General features: G+C 45.4%; 1 protein-coding gene across 1 annotated transcript in view; it reads right to left on the bottom strand.

The window, feature by feature from the left end:
• The window catches only part of SHISA9 (shisa family member 9), a 391212-nt gene that overhangs the window by 349543 nt on the left and 22702 nt on the right, over positions 1-18967 (bottom strand). The window contains exon 2 of the mRNA XM_015415502.1: positions 18481-18608. Coding sequence (XP_015270988.1) covers positions 18481-18608 — 128 coding nt within the window. The remainder of the gene's footprint in view (positions 1-18480; positions 18609-18967) is intronic.

Here is an 18967-nt window from a genome sequence, read left to right as displayed (position 1 = left end):
ATCTCTTGCGTGGCTAATGTTGCGTGTGACCGCAGCCATGGGTTCTCTATAGCTTACACCTGCTAGCAAACTTCAGATCAAGCTGCACAATCATTTTTCACACGAGGTGATTTTCCCCTTCAGTTTGATAACACAGTCTTGCTAGACTGGCCGTCACAAGGGCTAGGGCCTTCTCAGTGGCGGCCCCCTCCTGGTGGAACGAGCTCCCGGAGGAGATCCGGGCCCTGCGGGACCTGGTGCAGTTCCGCAGGGCCTGCAAGACGGAGCAGGCCGGGTAGAACTATTGTTAATATCTATTATCAATGCCTACTGGGAATGCTGGGGTTGTGTTAGGGTTGTGGTCGCCCTCTTTGGGTTTCTGAGATTCTGGAATGATTGTGGTTACTGAGCACCTTAATTGTTTTATTGGTTTTAAATTGTACATGTTGTTTTAACTGTATTAGAGTATTGATGTTTTATTAGCAAGCCTTTTCTTGCCTTGTTAGCCGCCCTGAGCCCTACGGGGAAGGGCGGGTTATAAATTTAATAATAAATAAATATAAATAAATATAAATAAAAATAAATAAAAGCTCCTTCCCGGTCAACAATAAAATTGTAGTCTAGTGCTGTGCTGCATGTGACAATAAACACTCTCCTTCCCCCCTCTGATATTTGTGTGAGTTGGTTTAGTCTCATAGGGTTCTGATGGGTTCTGTTAGGTAGAACTGCAGGAACTCCCTTGTCCCGAAGCCAGTTGCTCTTATCCTTGTATCTTCTGCTAATAAACTGATGTTATTTTGAGTACACTGTTCTCTGCTTTAGGAACCTGAGAGCAAGAACATGAGTGGGTAGCCTTATTCCTGACCTGCAAGTATAACTTTTCCTGTGTGAGTTCTACGGGGCCAAATCAGGAAGAATTTGCAAGACAATGAAAAGTACTGTTTCTTTAAGTCAAAACTCATAGGTATAACAGAGACCAGAAAATAGCAATATATAATGTCTTTTCTGTTCAGTTAAGCAACTGGTTTACTGCTTGATACAGCTTTGTGGTGAGCAAAGCCCAACTTTTGTGGTCCAACAAGCACCAGACTATGCTAATACTGTCCTCTTGCAAAAAGAAACAACTGGACATCACAGAAAACAAGCTGAAGTGTATGGCCGAAAGAGCTGTACCATAAAAGGAAAGGAAGGAAAGGAAAAGCTTGAAAAATACAGCCCTACAATAACAATATGACCTCAATAGTAATGCCAATCATACTAAATTTACCCTCCCCTTTCCAATTAACATTTCACATATATAAATTTCAATTGTCTTATACAAGATGAGAAAACCCCAAAATTTTATACAGCTCCTCAGCAAACAGATTCTCTCTGTGCTGCTGGCCTCCAATCATTGACTCCATCCCTACTGATTAAAGCAATTAGCTTCTTGGGGTTACAAAAGCAAAAATGTGCCAATTTCCTTAATGTAGCACATTCCTTGGGCTCTTAGCAGGGCTATTTTTGGGCAGGAACGCACAGGAACGGAGTTCCGGCTGGCTTCAGAGTTGGCCACGCCCACTACAGCCAAAACCTCTAAGTGCGAGGCTACAGAGGGAAGGCCTGGTGAGCGACACCCACCCCCGGCAACTCCGAGGTGGGTGGGCCAGAGGGGACCCTGGAAGGATCGGGGAGGCGTTTAAATGCCTTCCCTTCCCTTTAAAGGGGGGCTTGCCGAGGCAAACCAAGGGAATGCATGGGGGTGTGGCCTAATATGCTAATTAGTTTCTGCTGTTAGGTGTGGCCTGTTATGCTAATGAGTTCCTGCTGGGCTTTTTCTACAAAAAGAGCCCTGGCTCTTAGCACATGTGTGGTATACTTCAACAAGGCCTCAGTCATACAGAAATTAAGTGGGGTGGGAGAGAACAATCTCATCCTCTTTTCTCTGCCTCAAAATGATCCATTTAAGATTAAGAAGAGCCCTGCAGGATCACACTAGTGGTCCACCTAATTCAGAGTCCTGTTTCCCACAGTGTACAACAACCAGTTGCATTACTGGGTCAACAAACAGGGCATAGAGGTCACTGGCCCTTTAATATCAGACTAGCACTGCAATTTAATATCTTTATTCCCTTTCTCTCTGCAAGCTGCACAAGAGATGGCAAAAACATATAAAACAAGAGATCACATTAAAAGACCTACATAAGGATGGATTGCATATCACTAAAAATCAATAAAACCTTGTACATAAAAACCACCCTACTAGCAATAAAATAGCAAGCAGCACTAAAACAAGCCCCAGAATAGCCAAAACAATATAACAACCTAACAGTGACATAAATAAACCTGGCACAATAAAATCATACAGCAATTTATACCTGGTAGGACAAGGGATCATCACACATCACAAATGGCTACTCAGAACAAATCAATAAAAATGTATTTACTTAGAAAATTTTTATGCTGCCTCTCCAGGGAACCTGCAGAAAGGTGACTTTCAAAATAAAACAACGGGTAAAAAGTAATAGAACCGATTTATAGTCCACCTTTAAGCCCAACAAAGGTTTATTCAAGGTATGAGGTTTCGTGTGCAAGGCACACTTTTTCAAATGCATTGGAATGGTAGGTAAGGTTCAAACTTATAGACAGGGAAAAAGTAAATCATTAAAAGTTGTTAATTAAAACCAAGCATCAAACCCCCAGACATAACATAAAAACAAAATTATTCAGGGCTCTTTTTGTAGCAAGAACTCCTTTGCATATTAGGCGACACCCCCCTAATGTAGCCAATCCTCCAAGAGCTTACAGGAGCCCCTGTAAGAAGTGCTCTGTAAGCTCTTGCAGGATTGGCTACATTAGGGGGGTGTCGCCTAATATGCAAAGGAGTGCCTGCTACAAAAAGAGCCCTGAAATTTAATAGTATTCAGGCTAAAAGCAAACTATAAAAATTATATTAAAAGAGCAGCCTACTAGTTAAAAGTTCTGGGGAGAAAAGGCATTCAGTTCCTCCGGTGCCAAGCAAACCCTCTCAGGTGCGGGACAGGGTTCCTCCCCCCAGCGGGGGTCCCATTGGTGCTCTTTGCAACGGGGGTCTAAAAAAGTTAGTGTCCCTTGGCTCCATTGTACGTAGGGGTCGTGGGCTGCAAGCCAAGGGTTTCCTAACACCATAGAGAACTGGACAGTGGGGTGTACAATGAATGATCGTTGCTCCCAATGCCCTGAAACCCCCACAGGCAATTCAGTAGTTTGATATTGGCACAACTGCATGGTAGTTCTGCCCATCTGGGTGAAAACCACTGGCTCCTTCAGCTTAATCACCCCAGCTCCCAGTCCTGTAACTAGCATAGGGCTTATTAAGTCTTGGGAACACCCTGAGTCGATTAGAACCCTCACCAGTATTTGGGTTTAGGCTTCGGGGTGCAAAATAGTCACAGTCACAAATAACAAGGAGGTACAATTTCTCACTGATTCTCGCACCAGGGTGTCACGGACCTGCTGGCTGGCACCTTTCACAGCAGGTCCCTCGTTAGAGGAAGTTGTCCCCGATGAGGGGGATTCGGCCGCTTGCAGCGCTCTTGGAGACTTGGGTCTTTCCCCAGGTAGCGTCCCTTTCTTCTCCTGGTAGTCATCACATCACTCTCCTCATCGGTCTTGGTCTTCTGGCCGGGCCCAGGTGCAGTTGACAGCAAAGTGGCCCGGCTTGCCACATCTCAAACACAAACCCTTCTTGAGGCGATGCTCCTGGTTCCCACTCGGCGGGGCCCCTCTGCCTCGTGCCCCTCTCAGTGCTCCCCCCCCATGGCCTGGGGTCTTGTGGTGATACAGCTTTACCAAGTTGTGGTGGTTCTCCGCTTCACAGACACTGGATCCACTCAGCCAGGGTAAGGGGGCTGTCTTGGGCCCAGTGTTCCCTCTGGCTCACACATTTTTGCCTTTGCTCATGAAGGATGGCTCCAGAGCAAACTCATTCATGCAGTAGCCAAATTGCTCGCTCACAACTTTAATCCCAGTGGCTCACAGAGTAGGATTTTTGCTCACAGGACTCCACAGCTTAGAGGAAACATTGCTTGGGCCAGAGCTTTCTCCAAGATGGTAGTGTTCAGCCCAGCCCAATAAAACTCTATTAGAACTTCTTCAGGCCACCCCAAGAGTTTGGCAACGGTAGTTTTAAACTCATCAGAGTAATCTTGCACTGAGCGGGTGCCTTGACGGATTCCTGTCAGCCGGGTTCACGCCTTCTCTAACTCTAGGGGGTCCTCGAACTGGCATTGTAGGGCTTGTAGAAATGCTCCCAAGTCTCTCAACTCAGCAGCCGCAATATTATGGAGCGCTATGAACCAGTCAGCCGCTCACCCTCGGAGGTGGGAGCCCACATAGTCCACGCGTTGTTTGTCTGACAAGAAGGTATGGCCCCACTCTCTTAACATGGCGCGCACCTGGATCACGAAGAATCATACCTTCTCTGGGGAGCCGTCAAATGTGGCTTCTAGCGCGTCGTGGGGTTGCCAACAATCGGGGGTCTCACTGCATCTGGGGGCTCTCTCCCCTTCAAGTACTTCAGCAGTCTCTTGTTCCACAAGCTTGTGCACCACTTGGGGCAGACACTTGTTTAGTTTCCGTAGGACCTCTTTTAGTTGCCTCACCTCCATTCGTAAGTTGGAGGGGCTGAAGGAGACACACCTTCTCGAATGGGTAACGGGCCTCTTAGGGATCTCTGGAAGCTCAGGTTTTGGTACAGGGGCCCCCGCCTTGGGACCCGTCTCCTCGCCCGTCTTTTTCCTCATCCCCAGACCCTGACCCGGCTGGCTTGTCCCAGTGATCAGGGGACTGAGGGAGGGTTGAGTCATCATCTACCTCCATGACTTCTTCTTCATCATCAAGCCCCAACCTGGCCGGATCATCCCAGTGATCGGGGCTTGGAAGTAACTCTGTCTCATCCTCTTCTTCGTTCCTGGTACCGACCAGACATGGGGGTTCAGGTCCAGGCAACTCAGGTTGCGTCCTGGGGCTGGTACCATCCCCACTTTCTCCATCACCATTCCCCATCTCTCGTGAAGCAAGGGGGAGATCCATGTAGGAGAGAAGTCAGTTCTGAAAATCTGTCAGGTTCCCCGTCAAATCACTCTCCATGCACACCTTTTCAGTGAAAGGTTTTATTAGAAAATATGAGATGTTCAGGGTTTGAACTCTTTGTCAGAACTGGTGTGCCAAGGCGGGAAAAGTGCAGATAGTTACAATCCTACGTTCCATTTGTACACGTCAGCTTTACTACAAAGACCATAAGAGATATACGATCTATAACTAGTCACACTCTTCTCCAAGGACACTTCCGGTGTGAAAAGTGCCTCTTGGGGCAGCATGGAAGATTTACTGAAGCTAGCCTCCCTATTCCTACAGACACTCACTCCCCACCCTCAGGAATGCAATGGCAGGCGAGGGTAAGCAATAAGAACACAGCCATAGGACGGGATGGGAAGAGGGAAGGAAAAAGGTTACAGCAATCATCATGGCAGAAATACAACAGGTACAGTTGGTCAAGTGCCCGAGCCTGACACTGACTCTGTAAGGGGCACTGGAATCCCTGGGGGGCTTGCTACCAGTGCTTTATAGGGGGAGCTGAGCTTGGAAGTTCAGTGAGGGAGGTCCAGGGTTAAAGGAGAGAATTCCTCCAGTGCCAGTTTCCCGAGAAAGGACATTCAAGTTCCACATCAGCAAGGAGGGAGGTGTGCTGCTGTATCCTTCCTGCTACAGAAATCTGCTCAAATTCAGCTAAGCACCCTATTTCACCCTAAAACACCTTTAAAAATCTGAACCAGCTAAGAAGGTAAAAAGCCAGCAGAGGAGCAGGGGCTATCCAGGGAGTGCCACATACACAATTATCTACCCACTGGGCAAAAATCATGGGTGCACGCTTGATGCATGGGTGTTTCTGACTGTTCGGGAGCAATGTGGTTCCCTTGAAGCAAGGGTTGCCAACTTGGAGAAGCTAAGGAAGAGGAGAGGAGGTGTGGGGACAAGCCCTTCAGGTAGGTGGGGCCTGAAGATCTCCCACTTTTACAACTGATCTTCAGCTGATAGAGGTCTGTTGTCTGGAGAAAATGGCTGGAGAAAATTGTCTGGAGAAAATGGCTGCTTTGAAGGGTGGGCTCTATGGCACTATACTAGGGTTGCCAAGTGGCACTTACCTTGCTGGCAGGAGACTCCCGTGTGGATCCCGGCGCACATTTTCCCTTGTATGGCCGTGGCCCCGCCCCCAGCGTGCCCAGCATCATGACGTCACTGCCCTGTGACATGCACGCTGGGGCGGGGTTCCCCCCGGGGCCCAATTCCCCGGCGTCGGGGAACGGGCCTCTGGGGCGGGGGGATTTCCGCCCCTCAGGGGGACTTGGCAGCCCTACATTGTACCATGCTGAAGCACCTCCCCTCCCCTCCCCTCCCCAAACCCTACCCTCTCCTGGATCCACCCCAAAAGTCTTCAGGTATTTTCCAAATGAGACCTGGTAACCCTACCTTCAGGGACCTAGCAAATTAGTCCCACTCCTGTGCTGAAAGCTCTTCCGCTGTTATGGAGAGTAAGACTCTTGAGGTTAGAGAGCATCAGTCTGAGGAGGAAAAGTGTGATCCCTTAGAAGAGAGCCTTTTCTTGGATGATGTACCAATATCATCTTGTACCGAGGATACCTTTCTGGGGTTGGGGGGAAGTGGGCTTTTGGTAGTCAGTGATTCAGTTATTAGCAGGGCTTTTTTGTAGAAAAAGTCCAGCAGGAACTCATTAGGATAATAGGCCACACACAGCAGCAGAAACTCATTAGCCTATTAGGCCACACCCCTGATTGTACCACTCATTAGCATAATAGGCCACACACCCCGTGTTACCAGAAGTGTGGTCATCCAGCCACACCCACCTTTTGCTTGTTATTCTGTTTACCTTGTTTGTTGTCAAAACCCAGGGCCTTTCTTTGTTGCAGGAACTCCTTTGCATGTTAGGCCACACACCCCTAATGTAGCCAATCCTAATGAGTGTCTTCTGCTGGGTGTAGCCTGTTATGCTAATGAGTTCCTGCTGGGTATGGCCAACTTGGGAGCCAGCCGGAACTCCGTCCCTGTGCGTTCCTGCCAAAAATAGCCCTGGTTATTAGGAATATAGAGAGCAGGTTTCTGTGACAGGCATTTTTACTGCATGGTGACTTGCCTGCCTGGCGTGAAGGTTATCATTTTAGGTTGATGAATGTTGTTTCAAGCTGTTCTCATGGCTTATTTTTATATTGATAATTATTATGTTGTAATTTTTAAAAAAACATTCACCGCATTGTTTTACTTTGTAAACTTCCTCAAACGGGTCTCTGGATAAATAACGTTCCAGACACAGTCACCCTGGACAAGACACCAACTGGTCTGTGGGTCTAAATCTAGCAGCCTCTTTACTGAAGGGAAGAGAAAGGGGAAATGTGATTTAAAACCAGTCAGTACTGCTAAGCCTAATTTACCTTGCAGGGTTCTTACGGAGTACAAAATGTATGGGAACCACATACACCACCTGGAGCTTTTTGGAGAGTAGAAAAGAAAATGTGATGCACAGAATGGAAAAAGAAAATGTATGCTCTATACAGAGGAGGGCACTTTTTAGCCTATTCAAGCTAACACCAAGCCATGTGATTTGTTTTGATATGATATTTGCAGGGCTATTTTTGGGCAGGAACGCACAGGAACGGAGTTCCGGCTGGCTCCCAAGTTGGCCACGCCCAGCAGGAACTCATTAGCATAATAGGCCACACCCAACAGCAGAAACACATTAGGATTGGCTACATTAGGGGTGTGTGGCCTAACATGCAAAGGAGTTCCTGCTACAAAAAAGCCCTCAGTTTTGACAACAAACAAGGTAAACAGAATAAGAATCAAAAAGTGAGTGTTGCTGGATGACCACACTTCTGGTAACATGGGGGTGCAGCCTAATGTGCTAATAAGTTCCTGCTGTTGGGTGTGGCTTATTATGCTAATGAGTTCCAGCTGGGCTTTTTCTACAAAAAGAGCCCTGGATATTTGGGTAGGTAGGTCTTGGTGACATGAGTGGGGGCCCATGGGGGATCTTTGTCTGGCAGCCTGGGGTGACTCTTGGCAGTTCTGCCCAAAAGGAAACTGGCATCCAGCATGACCAGTTTTTTAACAAAAAGTTTGCTTGCCAAGTACTTTAACTTGTGCAGCTAAGTGGCTACCCTTTAGTTTAACACTGTTTAGTTTAACACTACCCTTTAGTTTAACACTGAATTTCCCAGTGAATCATATGCAGAGTAGTATTAGCCTGCACTTACCAAGCATCTCCATTTGCTTTCTTTCTGTGCTTCCTTTCACTACCAACTAATCATTATAGAAATCAGAATGAGCTCTGTATCCCCACAGAAATTATAGAACAACTTGCTTTGTGTATCTAACCTAAACAAAACTGCATTCACTCTTAACTTCTAGACATGAACACAACAATTTTAAGTGCTGGAGGGATGGAAAGAGAAGAGACAAAGCTAGTGAAGGGAAATACTAAACATTTAATCTACTGATATCTTTGCTGTCATGGGATCAGTTCGCTCGTGCTTGTTAACCACTGGATAACAGGTAAGATCATGTGATGCCTTGCCTGTGTAAATGGACCACCAGAACTGCAGCACCAGAGATAAGATGATATTACACTATGGTGCCTCAAAGAAGGCTATACCATATTGTAATGAGGCCACTGAGCCACAAAAAGAGCACACAAACATCTTTGGGAGGCCAGTTCCTTTCTCTCCGGCTAAGCTACCTCATAGGGCTATCGTGAGGATAAAATAGGGAAAGGAGAACCATGTATGTCCCCCTGAGTTCATTGGAGAAAGGATGGAATATATACTGGAGACAGATGGACAAACAATAATGAGAATAGCATAGGATGAATCTAAAAATGATTGCATCCTAAAATGGCTGACATTTTCCTAAAATGCAGTTCTTCGAAAACCTTCCAATTATAGTACCATAAAAATGTAAAAAGAGAAACTAGAATTAAACATCTCCAGTAAAGAGGCCTTCCCAAAACTAATACAAATTATCAAAAGTTTAAGACCAAATAACAGCATACTGCAGGAAATGGATCAGATCTTAAATATGCTTTACCATTCCATGATGGCCCTTTATAGCCAGATCCTCTGTCCCATTAGCCTGCTGAGAGTTCTCATTAAAGCCAGACAAATCTCCATTTCTTATTCTAAGTACACTAACAATCTTCATCTACATATTCCTTATATGTTTAAGGAAACGGTTTAAAATGGCACGACTCTCCAGAGCCTGGGCCGGCTCGCTCACTAGGCGAACTAGGCATTCGCCTAGAGCTCCCTGGCCCTTAGGGGCACCAAACTGCACCCACCCCCACCAAAAGCGCCCCTGCTGGCTCTGACGGGAGACACACGGGGGGGGCGGCGCCAGAAGGGATCCTTGCCTAGGGTGCAAAATATGCTGGGGCCAGCCCTGCCCAGCGCCAATTAAAAGTTCAGACATAAACTAATATTTCCATATTAAGGCGAGAGGAGGCGAAAAGCCAAAAACTGAAAAATCAGTTTTTGTCTAGCAATACACACAGAAGTCTGCGAAATGGCTTCAGATCAAAACATTGTAATTTTGTCTGACTGAATGAGAGACCTGTAAGAGCCAAGCAAGAGCCTGTGCTGTAGGGTAAGATCATGGGTTCAGTTCCTGCCATCTCCAGTTAGAATGGCTTTCAGACTCCAGGGCTAAGAACCACCTTTTCCACTGCCATTAAAATCTGACTGGGATAAGCTATACCCTCAGGGTTTTTTTGCATTATCTGTCATTCACACATTTAGCCTGCCCTTCTGCCAAGTACATGGCTCTCCTGTCCTCCATGTCCTCCATGTTCTTCTCACAATAACCATGTGGGATAGCTTAGCCTGTGAGAGGGAAGAATACTGGCTCAAAGTTCTCTAGGGTTGCCAAATCAAAACTCCCTACCGGCGGGGGATCGTCTTGCCGGTCCGGGAGCCGCTTTGGGATTGGCCCCGCCCCCAGCGTGCGACGTCACTTCCGGGTGACGCGCACGCTGGGGCGGAGTTCCCCCCGGGCCCGGATTCCCCCGCGTCGGGTGACGGGCCTCCGGGGCGGGGGGAATTCCACCCTACCGGGGGGGTTGGCAGCCCTAAAGTTCTCCCACCTGGTGGAATGGCCGGCCTGGTGAGGTCAAGAAGGCTCCCACACTCCTATTTTTTCAGAATGTATAAAATGGGGTGTTCAGGAGGGCAATTTTTATAAAGCGAATAAGGTTGTAATAAACGTGTGGAATTCAAGGCAGGTTTTGCTGTGTTCAGTATTATGTTTATATTGCATTGTTCTGTAATTTTGTAATCCAGTTTTATTGCATTGTTTGATTATATCATACAATGTTTCACTGCATACTGTTCTCTAAACTTTCTCTATTGGTTATATTACTCTGATTCAGCAATATTATTTAAATTGCTCTGTTTTATGTGCTTTTATGCTCTGGCCTCCTTTTATTGGCTGTTTTTTACTGGTATTTTAAACAGCTTGATTTGTTATTGACTTGAATTGTTTTATTGATATGTTTTTACTGGTATGACTAGTTTTTATTGTCTTTTTCCTAGGTTTTGTTTTATTGTTGTTAGCTGTCTGGAGAGGCATCATACAAATTTTGCGGGTGCTATGTATTATCCTATTCCTACTGCATTGTTTTTGTTTGTAATCTACCTTTTAGTGAGAAGGGCGGACTGCAAATGAAGTGAAGTAAATAAACAAATATCCCATGAGTTTCATAATAGTGAGGATTTGAATTTAGGACTTGAATTTAGGATTTAGTCTATTAATCTAGCTACATGTGCTATTAAAGTATACATAAATCTAGAATCCACCATGACTAAATTTCTCTCATTATCCCTTGTAATCGCTGTACAATGTGGGTCAAACATCATGTGATGATGTAATTGATTTAAAACGCTTATTTGCTGCCTTTCTACCTTGACGAACTCAAGGCAGCTTACAATATAAATAAAATAAAGATTTTAAAAAGTGTGTGTGTGTAAAGCGATGTCAAGTTGCAGCCAATACCCAGTGAGGGGCTGTTAAGGCAAGTGAGATGCAGAGGTGGTTTGCAGTTGCCTTCTCTTGCAGAATTCTCTTTGGTGGTCTCCCTTCCAAGTACTGACCTGCTTAGCTTCCAAGATCTGATGAGACTGGACTATACCATGCTGTCTTCCCTCCCATATAAACACATAAAGGTAAAAGGTAAAAGTTTCTCTTGCTCGAAAGCCAGTCGAATCTGACTCTAGGGGGCAGTGCTCATCTCCGTTTCCAAGCCGAAGAGTCAGCACTGTCCAAAGACTTTTCTGTGGTCATGTAGACAGCATGACTAAATACTGAGGCACATGGAATGCTGTTACCTTCCCACCAAAGTGGTACCCAGGGGTCATTTAGGGGGGATGCGGGGGGACGCCATCCCCCCGGGTGAGGTGCGGGAGGGCGGGGCCTGGAGCTCCCTGCTGGTGCCCACTGGAGGTCGCCGCCGGCTGTGGGGAGGAGGCGGTGTGCACTGCGTTGGGCGCGGACGAGCGAGCAGGTTTCCCAGCCGCCTCCCGGCTTCGCCTTTCCCGTCACACTCGGTGCAGCAAGCGGGCAGGGGGGGCGGCTATCGCTTTGGCTCCTCCCCGGGCAGCAGCAACTTCATGGCATCTCCTTGCGGTGCGCTCTCCGCCGGCCGGGCTCGCCTGGCTTCCCTCCGCTCCGGCCGGCCGCCGCCGGGTTGGTGCATGGATGCGCCATGGCATTGCGACGCTGGCTTGCCGGGTGCAGTTCGTAAACGACACCGACCCCTTCAACGGCACCAACTTCCCCGTATAAGTATAAGGCCGCTTCATGTGGCCTCCCCCCACCCCCACCACCTTAACCGTATCTCCGAGCCCCCTGTCACTTCAGACCCTTTTCTCTCTGCCTGGCCCACTCCCCGCATCAAGCGAGCTCTCCCTTCCTGGGCTGATATGCTCCCCTTGTCATTTGGCCCTCAGTCTTTCTGGGTATCTCCAGTGTGACCCACAAGGTCTGCTTGGGGTCAGGTCCATAGCTGCCGTGGGGCTATTTGGGGTTCAGCCTCCTTACTTAGATGCAAATCCCCACATGCTTTTCTGCCTGAAATGATTTTTTTTAAGTCAGTTTTTAGCATTTCTTTGAAGGCGCTCGCTTCCTCCGTCCGCCCTCCCCAGCTTCCCCACCTTTTAAAAAAACACACCCACACCTCAGCCTGGAGAAACTTGGCCAGGTCTGCCCTCCGCTCTCAGCTCTCCCTGCCTTTCCCCACTTTTAAAAAACAACAATCTGGAAGTGGCAGCTCGACTCACTTGGCTGGATCCTTCCAGCCTTGTCCTGCGGTCTCTGCCTGGTCTGCCTGCAGGGGCTAGCCAGCTGCTCCTTTGGAGCTGGGGAAGCCATTCCCAAACGAGCATTGCCAACGCAGAGAAAGAGGGTGAAAGAGGCTGGACCAGAAAGTCTTCTCATATACTGGGCAGTGGCTTTAATTCACTGCATTGTTTGTAGACCTTTGGTAGAAAAGAGGAAAGTAAAAAATATTTTAAAAACACCAACACTAAAGATCTGCTGGGTTCTTTTGAAGGACCTTCTCCAATGAAATGGTAGAATGTAGGGTTGCCAGGTCCCCTTGTTGTGCTGGTGGGGGGATTTGGGGGGCATTCCAGGGGTGGGCGGGGGGGTCACGTGATGCACTGATGTCACCCAGAAGTGACATCAGTGTGTCCATGACGGGGTGCAATGCTCTGCTTTTGGGGCAAACTCTATGGTAAAAATGGCCTCAAACCATAGAGTGTTGCCCAAAAAGTACGCCACCTCCTGACATCTCTGACACACTGATGTCACTTCTGGGTGACGTCAGTGCATTGTGCAGTTTTGGGGGTGGGGAGATTTTCCTCTTGCCAGCCAGCTGGCAGGTGGCAGGCAGGAGCCCATGAAAGGGGGAGATCCCCTGCCTCCACCTTAGGAATGGGAACCCCAGTGATGTCAGGGGGCGTGGCCTTATGACACACTTCCGGTGATGTCAGGGGGTGTGGCATATGCTAATGAGTTATGCTAATGAGTCCCCCTAGCTCTTTTTCTACGAAATGACCCCTGGTGGTACCTATTTATCTACTTGCAATTTCTTGCTTTTGAACTGCTAGATTGGCAGGAGCTGGGGCCAGAGACGGGAGCTCACTCCATCATGCGGCACTCGGGTCTCAAACTGCCGAGCTATCGACCTTCCAGTCTGCAGCTCAGCGTCTTAATCTCTGAGCCACCACAGCCCTATCATATAAACACATAAAAGACCACAATTCTGTGGTCCTGTGATTGGAATTCCCAATGTATAATTGGCGCCAAAAAGACACAAACTGGAGATGTGGTTATGAGGAGGCATATTTCATGAATAAGGCAAGTAGGTTGAAAAGCTTCTAGGCTGCACGGCCCCAAGTGGTATGCAACCTGGACAGATTAAATAAGTAGCCCATTCTGAGAATTTGCTTGTAAAAGCATTCTCTGCTCAGGGTTTGATAGTAATCCTTTACCACTGGATAGGTCCAAAAGTATGTGCAAGATGTAAACTGGAACCTCACACATGCACCGGGAGCAGATGCTGCCATTTGTTCTAGAGGTGCATCTGTGCATGAGGCTCCCTACTTTGACACTGCTGAAAAGAAGAGCCCTGCTCTCAAAGACTGCAGCTGTTAGAAGGCAGTCAATTATTCGAGTTACTTTGGCATCCCAGGAAAGGCTCAGAATAGGTTACACTGTTACTATGACTGGGACACAGGATTCCACATCTTTGACTGGCATCAGCCCCATGTCAGAGAGACTGAGGACCAATAATTTAATCTTTGGTTAAGTTGTTGTTATTGTTGTTTGGTGTAGTTTGGTGTAGTAGTTAAGTGCGCGAACTCCAATCTGGGAGAACCGGGTTTGATTCCCCACTCCTCCACTTGCAGCTGCTGGATGACCTTGGGCAAGCCATAGTTCTGTCAGAGCTGTTCTGTCAGAGCTGTTCTCTCAAGGACAGTTCTCTCAGAGCTCTCTCAGCCCCACCTACCTCACAGGGTGTCTGTTGTGGGGAGGGGAAGGGAAAGGACTTTGTAAGCCGCTCTGAGACTCCGAGTGAAGGGTGGGGTATAAATACAATCTCTTCTATTATTATTATTATTATGATTATTATTATTATTATTATTATTATTATTATTATTATTATTATTATTATTATCTGAATATTAAAGTAATATTGCTCCGATACATAAAAGAATGTTTTTATTTTCAAAAAATATTGTGCATAAAACTCTTCATCAACCACTGATCACTGGCAAATTGCACGCTACCTTGCAGGAGAAATGTTTGCTATTTCCAAAGTTAGCAGCAGTCTGGGGCATGACCAGTTTGACGGGCCTTTTTTCCTGGTGTAATGCACCAGACCAGAGTTCCAGAACCATTTTGACAAAATTCTTTTTAAAATGTTTACAAGTTCATGAGTTTTCAGTATACACATTAAAAACTTCATTTCCCTCTTGAGAGTTCTGGCACCAATTTTTCCAAATTTAAACCCCCCCCGAAAAGAGATAAATGTTAAATGCAACAAGCATGAAAGGTCAAGACTAGCTTAAGCAAGAAACATGCATCTGGATTAAGATGTCCACAAAACAAGTCTTTGCCCTTTTACTAGACCCACCACAAACATTCTGAAAAGAAATGGTAATATACCAAAAAAAAAAAAAACTAGGTCCCCTTTGGCTATATAGAAGCCTTTTGCCCTTATGTGTTCTTGGGAGATGGTAAACAGCAGTACTAGCAAAGCAAGGGAATTCACTTGGAGACTATGTTCATAACGTATTTGGTACATGCAGATTCATACTTGTGGAAGAACCAGACACATTAAAGTTTCTTATACTGAGTCAGATCACTACTCAAGGTCAGTATTGTCTACTCTCACTGATGAACTCTTCAAGTTCTCAGGTAGTTGCCTTTCATATCACTTTTTTTTTAAATCTGGAAATGCTGTGGTTTGTACCTGTCACTTTCTGAGTGAAAAGCAGATGTTCTACCATTAAGCAACATTGAGGTCCTTTCCTAACAGCTGAACCATCATCTTTTATTTTATTAAAATACTTATATCCCATTTTCCCCTTTGTGGCTCATGGTGGCTTATGATCTATAACTAAAACAATAATAATGTAGCCATTCTTCCATTAGAAAATAGTTGTCTTACAGTCAAATGAAATGGTGCATGAGAAATCCTGGAGAGGATCTCCTGATGTTTTCTTAGGACGCTAACTCTTTAGCTGCAAACTACATGGACTGTTTTTTCCTAGATGGAAAACAGTAAGGTATATCATGCCTATCATAGCAGGAATAGCGACTACTGTGAATCCAATAGAAGTTTGAGAAGCATGGTTAACCAAAGATTCCAGTAAACTATTTGAATCCCATGGTTGCACACTGCCACATGACAACACCTAACCACTTTAAGTCAATCAATTTGCTAATTTGAGACGAGTCCAAACACAGCCCAAGACAGAAAATGAGATAGACTCAAGTAGGAGCAATAAACTTATTCATCATTATAGGGATGTTCCCAATTCCTGTCCAATAGGAATCCTTAAAGGTAAAGGTAAAGGTTCCCTTGCTCGAAAGCCAGTCGAGTCCGACTCTAGGGTTGCGGTGCTCATCTCCGTTTCAAAGCCGAAGAGCCAGCGCTGTCCGAAGACGTTTCCGTGGTCATGTGGCCGGCATGACTAAACACCAAGGCGCACGGAACGCTGTTACCTTCCCACCGAAGTGGTACCTATTTATCTACTTGCAATTTCTTGCTTTCGAATTGCTAGGTTGGCAGGAGCTGGAACTAGAGACAGGAGCTCACCCTGTCTTGCGGTACCTGGGTCTTGAACCGCTGAACTACTGACCTTCCACAGCCTGCAGTTCAGCGTCTTAACCACTTGAGCCACCGCAGCTCCATCCTTAGTGGAATACAATGTTTTACCAGAGTTGTTCACATCATGGAACAGACCTACTTATGTGTTCTTTACATAGATTTTCTCTTGAAGTGTCCTGCATTGGGGAGGGGGGGCACACACAATATCTTTGAATGTTGTATATGCATCAGGATGCATTATAATCATCATTAAGCTACAGAAAGTAAGGATGCAACATAAATTAATATGTGTAACATTATCAAAATATACTCTATGCATGCATCCACACTAATGGTTCACAGAAATTGTAGTGGGTCAGCAAAAATATGTGGGAATGAAACACTTCACACAGCAAACCTAAGGACAAACATAGAATGCAACGTGTGAAATCCATCCAATCCTAGCTCAAACTTGCAGAACATACTACCCCAGCCCAAACCCATATCCATTACAGCCTCCAGCAACTAAAACAGTATCACTTCAAAAGCACACAGCGATTACCAAGACAAGAAGAGGTGGTCCCCTATACTACTTTAAGACTGGCCCCATTAAAGATTTCTTGTCTTAGACAAAAATAACCCCTAAGAAACTGCTCAAGAGAAGTCTGGCAGCCATCAGCAAAAAAAAGGAGAAACACCATTTGAAGAGACCACAAAATACAATTAATAAGGGCTCAAATAAGCATTTTGCCACTTGCTATTTGCCTCCAAAATGAACCAAAGAACAATTTTCAGTTAAAAGATACAGCAGACTGATGGTCTAACAACTCCTTGTTGCACAGTAGAGATGACTTGCTGAACCCAGGACTCCATTTAAATTGTTGCTTAAAATATTCTTGGCAATTGTAACTTTTCAAGAGAAGCTGGAACACTGTTTTATGTATCTCCCCTGAATATGTAATTATTTGCGATGACTCTCTACCAAAGGCAATTCTTAGGTTACTTTTTTCAGGTTAAAAAATACTTTTTTTTCCTTTAAAAAATTTAATTACTCATCTTTCTAATTCTGAAAATTGTGGTTAGAAACGTTATCCTATTTTCACATGTAATTTGAGCATCACAACTTAAATGCCAAACAACAAAAACAACAACAACATGAGATTTCAGCATTAAGTTTATATAATCATGTAAATCATTTTCCTCTGGCAGAATTTTGCCTTTCTCTCAGAAGCGGATGTATCTAATCAAGACCAGACTGAGGGACAGGTAACTGAGCTGATTTGCCAGAGCACCAAAGCTGAGGGGGAGCAGGGGTACACGCAGATTCATACCTATTCAATTATCCACTCAGCAAATTGAAACAAACAACACAAACAGTTCATCTTCAATAGGAAAACCCACAACATTAACCGCTGTTCAACAAATGGCTGCACATACTGCACATGTAAACAGCAGATTTGTTTACGGTTGGTTTCATGAATGATTTTAATTGTATTTATACCTGCATTTTTATGTAAGCCGCCCTGAGCCTGCCTTGGCAAGGAGGGCCGGGTATAAATTGAATGAATAAATAAATAAACGTAAGTGACCGTGATATCATCAAAATAATCAAACATCACAAGATTCGTAAAAAATCAAATTCGTTTTCGCACAGCTTTCACGTCACTGTTTCTGTCCTCCTCCTGTCACTACTGAACCTGATCGTCTTGTACAACAGGGATAAATCATACATGCAGATTGTTCATCAAAGCTGTGCAACAGGTGACAGATGCAGTAGAAAATGAGTCACTGAATACATGTAAAAACTGATGCTGAAGACGCTCTTTGCTTGGTCTAGAGCCAGGCCTGTACCCAATCATAAAAACCAGAGGCAACTATTCCACAGATTGGTTAACTATTCTACAGAGTGGCTTACTTCCTGCCCTCCCTCTGTGGAAAACCTAAAATGCTTTCTAGACTCATAAAGTAGGTTTTATTATCACTTCGATGGGGAAATCTCTGACCACAAATACAGAATATCCTCTTTCTCCTTAGTACAATTTACACCCCACAATATGTTCATCGGTCTTTCTGCTACCTAAGGGACATTTCGATATTATTTCAACTTTGGCCTAGGAAATACACCTCCCTGGGAAAATTCAGAACACTATCATTTTATAACTTTGCAGAGCGTACCACATCCGGTCACTTCTGCTTTACCAAAGTCTACAAACCTATAGGCACTTACTTAAGTCCCACTGAAAGCAAAACTGTCTTCTGAGTTCACACATATAGGATTCAGGCTGCACAGCTATTCTTTCTACTGCCCACTGAGATGAGCCCTGAAATCCAAAATAAACTATTAGGTGATGAAATGACCAAGGATATTTGTATTAAGAAGGGAAGAAAATAAAAGTGGTGGGGTGAGATGGAAAATCATTTAAACATCAGTCATGAATTCCACATTCTACTGGCATTTGACCACTTCCAGTACAAAGTCTTTTCCACTGCTGAATTCAATGACAAGCAAATAAAACGATACATTTATAAAGAATCTGTTTCCACTCTCTAGCAGCCATCCCTAACAAAGCAATGAGGGGAGAAAAAAGACAAAGACTACTCACGCAAGTTATTGGCAGGCGGCCGGTTTTCCATGTTCTCATAATGTTGCACATGGACGACAATGTTGAGATCTCGTTCCATATGATCCGTCGTGCAAGGAGCTTCTTGCCTCATAACATCAGCAAGTGCTCTAAAAGAATTGGCAGGGGAGAGAAATGTTGGGGGACAGAATTAGAGTCAAACTTCTGTAACCATTTCAGCTTTCAGAGGTCTGGGTTGTGAGTCTGTCAGCCGTCACAGAGAAGCTGTTGCCCCAATTATCAATTGGCACTTAAACAAAACACAATTTTTATTTAAAGGCAGGAATAAAGAGGTATAGAACTGGGAGTTCATAGCCTCATTCTGTCATTACGTTTGCTGGGTGACTTTGGGACAGTCATGCATTCTTTTTCTCTCCCTCATCCAGGGCTATTTTTGGGCAGGAACGCACAGGAACGGAGTTCCGGCTGGCTTCCAAGTTGGCCACGCCCAGCAGGAACTCATTAATAT

Source organism: Gekko japonicus, unplaced genomic scaffold, assembly GCF_001447785.1.
Source record: "Gekko japonicus isolate JY-2015 unplaced genomic scaffold, Gekko_japonicus_V1.1 scaffold1657, whole genome shotgun sequence".
Taxonomy (NCBI): Eukaryota; Metazoa; Chordata; class Lepidosauria; order Squamata; family Gekkonidae; genus Gekko; species Gekko japonicus.
This window is presented reverse-complemented; position numbering and strand designations above follow the sequence as displayed.